At 40.8% G+C, this 7,734-nt stretch overlaps 1 protein-coding gene across 1 annotated transcript; it reads right to left on the minus strand.

The window, feature by feature from the left end:
• Positions 1 to 240: 240 nt before the first annotated feature.
• LOC144711267 (glutamate receptor 2.7-like) lies at positions 241 to 4,696 on the minus strand. Its single transcript, XM_078585217.1, has 6 exons — positions 4,383 to 4,696; positions 2,937 to 3,919; positions 2,509 to 2,826; positions 1,581 to 1,899; positions 1,099 to 1,487; positions 241 to 777 (listed from the first exon to the last, which is right to left on the minus strand). Exons 1-6 carry the CDS (start codon positions 4,687 to 4,689, stop codon positions 433 to 435), a joined length of 2,661 nt encoding a protein of 886 aa, XP_078441343.1. The 5' UTR covers positions 4,690 to 4,696; the 3' UTR covers positions 241 to 432.
• Positions 4,697 to 7,734: the final 3,038 nt, after the last annotated feature.

Consider the following 7,734-nt stretch of genomic DNA (forward strand, 5'->3'; position numbering starts at 1 on the left):
ATCCTAAACCTCTGCGGTTGACATATCTAATTATTGTCATCCATTTAAATTGATTTGTGTTTATGTAATTTGATGGTTTTTTTCAGAATTTTTTAACAGAATGATCATAAATCAAACTATTGTTCTGGTAAATAATATCTACTGCAGGTAAATCGTGTTGCCTTTTTTTTAGATTGGACTTTGCATATGACACCTATCGTCAGTATTTGAAGACACATTTTATCACACATTCAAAATGACTTTAACAATTTAGAGATGTGTCAAAGCAGACTTAATTTAAAGGCTCATCAAGTTTCCCAAGGTCGTAGCACTAAAATGATTCGTAGATCATCTTAGTTTCCTGAAATTCTGGACTTGCCATATGCGAGAAGTCAATGGCCAGTGAGTTATCCTATGTTCAGACCATATCTATTAAGCTTTCCACCTTCCTTCTCACGCCTCATTTGGTGTCTTTGTTTGTGGGAGCTCCCCACTCAATTCAAGCACCTCATCTTGAATGATCGGAGGGCTCCTCAACTGTTCTTCTGAATTTGCTCGCAGAAGCCTCACAACGAAGGCGATGATAAGGGCGAGGGAAAATGTAAAGCCGATGACAAAGAACAGGCCACGTAGCCTGTGCAATGTTATGTGGCTGCCCCCATCTTCGTCCTGCTTGCATTCGCTCGTATTGTTCGCAAGCATCCACTTCCTTTCTATGTCGTCCATTGCTGGGCCCTGCGTCACAGCCACCACTGCCTTGGAGACGTCTGAGAGAAGTGGGGAGCCTTTGCGAAAGCCCTGAAAATGGAGAATCAAATCACAATAATGGGTTTTCGTCAATTATATCTCAGCCCAAGAGAGAGAGATAGACATATAGATGGATAGATAGATAGATAGATGGATAGATAGATAGATAGATTGATAATATATTTTTTATTCGATAGATAGATAGATAGATAGATAGATAGATAGATAGATAGATAGATAGATGGACAGACAGACAGATGGTTTGATGGATGGATGGATGGATGGATGGATGGATGGATAGATGGAAGGATGGTTGGATGGATGGATGGAGAAAGAGAGATGTTTCAAATCTTGGCTGAAAGAAAAACTCACGAATCCAAATCCTGCGGTTCTGTGAGTTGGGCCGACCATTGTGTAGCCTTTACAGTACTTTTTGAGAAAGAGTCGAATGTATGGGAGTTCATGAAAGACTGAGCTAACTGTCCCATTTTCGAATGCAGTCGCGAACTCATCGTAGCCACTCAGTGGAATGAGCCTGGAGCCAAAGATGGGTCTCAAGTGTGACTCTAGGAAAGATCCTTTGCCGAAGCCCACTGGCTGCCCATTCTTCACCACCTCCTCCATGTTGGTGAAAGCAGGCCTAAGCTTCGCCGCCGTAAGAATTGATGCCAGATTAGCGGTGTAAGTAGATGTGATAATGAGCACAGCAAAAACCCACACGGTGACAACCATCTTGGATAATCCACTTCGAAGGTCTTGCTCTGGATGAAAGGTTAAACACAAATGATTAGATTTGCTCGTTTCCACTATACTGATTCATTTTTGTTAGTATATAATGAGAAAAGTGCACTAACTGTGTGCAAAGACGGCTGTGGAGAAGGAGAAGTAGAGAACGTTGATAATAACATGGAGAAGAGGACCCCCAAAGTGCTCATTGTTCTCCATACTCTCAATAACCCAAACTGTGAATCCTGTCAAGAGAAAGAAGGCGAGGCTGCACAGCCACAGCTGGAGCGTTAAGGGCTCCATGAACACAAAGAAGCTATCACTCTTGTTGTCCGCTTCTAAGGGGACTATGATATAGACGCTCGAATCGGTGTATGGCATCGTGAAGTCCACGTACTGGAACCTGTTTTCCCTTATTGTAATGTCTCCTGCCACTGCATCATACTCCTGCTTGCAAAAAAGGTGTTACATTAATTTTATAACAGTATGTTCCAGACATTTATGTGAGGTTGATAGATAGATGTATGGACTGGCCCACCCTATATTATGGTGAGAATCGCAGTTAAGAAATCTGTATGAATTTATTGTTCCATTAGCATGAAACTTGCCTAGTAACTGGAATTTAGGTTTGTTGTTTTTGTAAATTGAAAACTGGGTAACCCAGCTTCATGGTATTTGCATTATTGTGTCATTGTATTGTCTCTTTATTATCTTGATGTAACTACAAATATATGAATCGCCCAAGGAACTACCTTGAGATCTTAGGGATAAGTTTAATTCCACATGTACGAATTCATAAATGTCTCAATATGGATATGAAAACTTTGTAAGGAAACCCATGGTAAAGCAGCCATTATCCAGCAATTCAGATTCAAGGGTCATTGAGTTGCCAGTAAATCTTTCGCAGATGCTGGATCTAAGAGAACCCACCATGTGTCTGAACGATTATTATCAACTAAGATATTTGCGTTAAAAAGGAAAGAGAGAAGCTGGGTAACCAATAAATCATTAATTGAACAATCGGCGAAGAAAAGGGAGGAGAATTAATGTGCTTACCTCGCGCTCAACCGTCTGCACGAGCTTATCATATGAGCCAGAAGTTCCATTGTTTTCCGTGTCGTTAAAAGTGTAGGGCACAATGTCATAGGGCACATCGTAGGGCAAAGAACTCATCACTTTCTTGAAGATTTCTATGGAGTAACCGGTGGGTTTCGTCTGGTTGTCGATGGGATCGACTTCAAATTTAACAAACTCAAAGAATCCTTCCTTCACTGGAACGCCAACGCGAAGCATTTTTCCTCCTTTGCCTTTTTCCTCCCATCCTTTGGGCACTGACGACGTGTCTCCAGGCCAAATGACTGCCCCAAGCTCCACCTGTTAAGTTGTAATTTCGTAAATTGCTATGTTTTAGATTTAACCGATCATTTAATCCCCAATTAATTAAGTGATTCAATTATGACCATTTTGGGATTGAGATATGTCACCTTGTTCTTCCCCGACGACCAGTTGCCCACGCTCTTCTGCCCGTTTCCCACAACGTTGATAATCTGATACTTTGAGCTCTGGAGCTGTCCATTGACCAAGCGAACATAGCCACTAAGTCCCTTAAAATCTGTCTCCTCAAGCGCTTTGATAATGGCTGGTCCACTTTCAGATGTAGGAATCGAGTCCAAGTCAGTAGAGTTGTTTGACATCCTCGGCTTTTTAAACGCCAACGATTTGACTTTGACCTTCTCCACGGCCAACGCCAGGGCTTTGGCAGCGTCGTAGGCCCAGAGGCTAAAGATATGAGGCTCTATTCTCTCATCTTCAGGATTTTCTCTTCTATACCTTCTTCTCCAGCGAGGAATAAAGGCGTCCAGATCTGCGCTTCTCTCAACATGCGGTTTCACACCCAGGAAGCCTTGCATATTTTTTATGACTTTGGAGTCTAAAGAGTTAACCAAGCTGGCTATCCCATCAGTTACAATCCAGGCGTAGCCTGTGGTCACCATCTCTCTGTCCGTTGCCTTGGCGAATAGACGCTCGCCAAGTGGAAGAGACAAGTGAACGATGAACACTCTATTTTTCAGCATCTTCAAGGTAGAGAGCTCATCTGTAATCTGATCATCTGTTGCAGTGAGAGGTATAACAACTCGCCGCGTTAGTCTGACGCTGTTATCTTGAAGGGCATCTATTAAGAAAGGAATGACGCCGTTTCCATAGTCAGTGTCTTCGTAAATTATACTGACTTCTCTCCAGCCGTAATGCGCGATGACGGAGGCTATGGCGGTTACTTGAGCGGAGTCGTTGATCGACATCCTTAGGAGATAGGGCGTTGAAGAAGAGGAGAGGAAAGGGCTTGTAGCTGAGAATGTGATTATGGGGACTTGAGCCTTGCCCGCGATGGTAGATAAAAACTTCGCCTGCCCTGATTTCTGAGGACCCAAGATCGCCAATACTCCTTCCTTGTTCACTAGTCCAAGAGCTGCGATTTCAAAGCAAACCCATACTTCAAATTTTGATTATTGACGATTAGGCTGGACAAATCAATACATGACACGGTTCGGCATCAAAATAATACTCGACCACGGAAGATAGAAGATCTTCCTCGTTCACTAGCCCAGGAACCGCGAATTTCAGAACAAACCCATGTCTTAAATTTTAAATTTTTTAGCCATCAGGGTGGAGATTTGTAAAACATCAGATTTTTTGGTAAGAAGACAATACGCAGTCAAATAAGATAAAAGACCTTCATTGTCCACTAGACCGATAGTTGCGGATTCCAGAGTGAACCCACGTCTAAAAATTAAAATTTTGGTTCGATCGCGGTGGAGAGATCAATTCATCTCATGTTTTGGTATGAATACAATACTCAATCGCATAAGATGAAAACTTACGTTTATATCTTACGTGATTAAGTATTATCTTCGTATTTTGACGAGTTATACCTGCAGATCCAGCGCCCACGACATCCGCCCTGCCGTCGCGAAGATGGAGGACGAGGCGGGCGGAGATGTTTGGATGTCCATCGTAGAAGTCATCAATAGCCATGGAAATGCTTGCCCAACACATCTTTCCCACTAAGGTATTTCTGTCGACGATTACACCGACTTTCACTAGCGTTAGATCTTTATTTCCGTTTAAACGCTCGGAGACGGCGACCTGCGCTGCGAGGAGAACGAAGAAGAGGAACTTCAAAGCTCTTCCCTCCATTGTGCTACTGTGATTAGAATTTCGAAGCCAAGGTATGCACATATTGAGATTATGAACCGTCTGGGATTAGCACTCTATTTGAAAATATCCTGGATTTTAACCATATACTATTATAATTGTGCCAAAAGTCAACTGCCTGAGGCTCCTTCGCAGAATTTCAGCCTCCGCTTAGAAAAAGATTAGGTAGCTGTGATCCATTCATGATAAGGCACCAATTCAGAGGAAGATTTGTCGTCCGTGTCAGCCTATTTTCTCGAGTTTGCATTGTTTAGAGCATGGTTTGATGTTTCTATACTGTGTAAAATGCATGCGCCAGCAGCATTTAAGGCGATGTTTTTGGAGAAGGTAGAAGAAAAGGACGTGCTCTTAATGTAAAATATAAAGAAAACATGATTAATTGCTTATGTGTGGATCGTTTACGTTCACAAATCTCCGTTAAAGCGGCGAGAAGAAATGAGAGGTGCACAAATGCCTCTGGAGATTCCGGATGTTTACGAAACAGAGTTATCCTAGATAGAAGGATATGTGAATGAGTATCATTAAAAACAACAGGGGCATTGTCAACCCCCGGTTCAGTCAACTCGACATTGATTCACTGCTTCTTATGCTCATCATAAAGGTCTCACCAAGAAACCATTGAAATTATTCCCTTGGAATTAAAATCCATGAATTGATGAAACTGTTCTTGATGTATTTAACTAAATTTTAGTTTGCGTCCTAAAAAAGATTATCTATAACTATGATCCAACTAAATAATGTTTAAACATATGATAACTTGATTAATAAAGGGATATCATGTTACTTAAAAGTTATTTTGATATCATGTTATTCACAGTAAGTAAAAGGATATTATGTTATGTCATTGATGATTTCTCGGAATGTACTGTTGCTTGATTAGATTAAACCCCACACAAAAATTTTGATCTTGAAATCAATTTAGAAAAATCTGGAGTTTTCTGGCATGGTGAATCCATGGTCATCAGCGAATTCTTTTGGCTTCAAATGATTAATTTTTTATTTTTCTTTTTAGATGGGAAAATGTGCTGATCTATTAGGAATAGGATCAAATTGAAGAAACTCATTAGAACTCAAGATTAAATGTCTTAAATGAGAATGGTTGGAACAATCAATAAATATGACTTTACGATTTCATTTAGCAAGGTCATGTACTTTAATGCTGAATTCATACTAAAACTTGATCGCAAATGAGTTACAGTCTGATAAGTTCCACTTTCGGAAATACCAAAGGAGGAGGAATCAAGATCTGGTCAACAGACCGTTGACCGAGACCAGTAAACAAGGAGGGGAAGCGACTCCCCTCAGCCTATAAATAAAGACCCACTCCAAGAGGGTCAGATATGTTTTCATTTCTTGAAGAAGGAACCGAACTACCAGTTTGGGAAGGGCCAGGAGGAGGTGTAGATCTCGCCACCGACTGGAGGGAGGAGCTCGCCATCAAGGGAGCCGCCTGCGAGGAAGATCTCACGCGACGGAGCTGGAGCCGTTGCTTGAGGAGGAGGAGCTCGGAGAAGAGACGTCTGCTCGAGGAGACGGAGCGCCACCGAAGGAGAGAAGCAGTCTATGTGACGATATCTGAACAATAGGCTATATTGAGGCATTTACGATCTATTCAAGTTACTACGTTCATCTTCTTGAGATCTCTTCGACGAGAGATCTATCACAATCTCTGGCTAACCTGGTTTCTCACTGGATTGACCTTTTATAGGCCCCGTTTTACTGGCTTTATACAGAACTCTGAAAGGCCGAGTCTATCATTCAGACAGCCTTTTCTCCTTGCGCTGTTGACCAATTCACGAAACATTATGCTTAAACCGAGCATCTTAATTTTTCCTTTCCAACAACCATCAGCTTACACTCTAGAATGGCGTATATTTTTTGCATGGTCCATACAGAGTGAAGTCCATCACCAAACAAACAAAAAGGCGATATTTTTTGCATGGTCCACACAGAGGGAAGTCCATCACCAAACAATAACAAAACAAATAAAAAGGGGATAATGCGTATCTCACAAATTCTTGAGGAGTCATGACCAGTGCGGTCCATTCGCCTCATGACACACCCCCGTTGACTGAAAATGTGTCTTAACTCACACCATACTGTGTTAAACTTGCAAATTCAGAAACCCAGAGCCCAGTTTCAGCCAATTTGATACGCTCATTTTAGCTGAGTAAGCCCTCTCTCATAATCTCCGAGCCTTTGCCACCTCCGAAGACTTGCTCTGCAACCCCTTATCCTAATTTTTAACCAAATAGGTTGATCTGATAAGTCCAACTTCCTGAAATAAATCCCCATAATGAATATTTACACTTCCTGAAATAAATTATTTCCTGATAAAATAAAATTCAAAACCATTGCGGAAAAATTCTAAAAACGTATGAAATATCAGTAACTCAAAGAAAACTCGACATCTTTGTGCATAATTTCTATCACAATATTTTCCATTTTGATCATAAATGAAAATAATCGCTAATAGCTTTGTGCATGAATAATGAGAATCTACATAAATAATTGTAATCGGTTAACACGAATTGTTTGGCTAAGATCGTGTTGACTCATAAAAAGATGATGAATGATGTGTAAAAGCATGGCTGAATACATGTCTACTCACAAAGCTCCTCTCTCCACTCCATACTCCGTTTAGGCCGTCCACCATCTCTATTGTCATCAAGCCTTATTACCATTACATGCCTTGTCATAGTATGTCATTAAACCTCAACATTCCTCATGGTCGTTTAAAAGATATAAACCTATATAGTTAACTATTTCCAAGCCAACTTTTTGACTGAAATGCTAATCTCTGACTCTTCGCGAGTCAATTCCTGACTCTCCGCTTCCCAAGCCACCTTGATATAGCCATGTCTCCTTCCCAGTCAGCCAGAAACTCTGTCGAGTTACAGATATAAAAATAGTAATTTAAGCTTATTTAAAATATTTATCTCAAATCAATAAAAGAATAATGTGAACTTAAGCATCTTCCAAATCACAATCAATATATCACATTATAATCCCTCAAAGATATCGCTGATGATATTCAATACATAAGGTTGAAGTGATTTTTCTAAAGCT

Source organism: Wolffia australiana, chromosome 13 (genome assembly GCF_029677425.1).
Source record: "Wolffia australiana isolate 7733 chromosome 13, ASM2967742v1".
NCBI lineage: Eukaryota > Viridiplantae > Streptophyta > Magnoliopsida > Alismatales > Araceae > Wolffia > Wolffia australiana.

Excerpts from the sequence above, each read along its gene's own strand:
- LOC144711267 (XM_078585217.1), bottom strand. The coding sequence starts at position 4,689 with ATGTGCATACCTTGGCTTCGAAATTCTAATCACAGTAGCACAATGGAG. Across the intron at positions 3,920-4,382 it reads CGTGGGCGCTGGATCTGCAG|CTCTTGGACTAGTGAACAAG; the intron begins GTATAACTCGTC and ends TTGAAATCGCAG. Across the intron at positions 1,900-2,508 it reads TGCAGACGGTTGAGCGCGAG|GAGTATGATGCAGTGGCAGG; the intron begins GTAAGCACATTA and ends TTTTGCAAGCAG.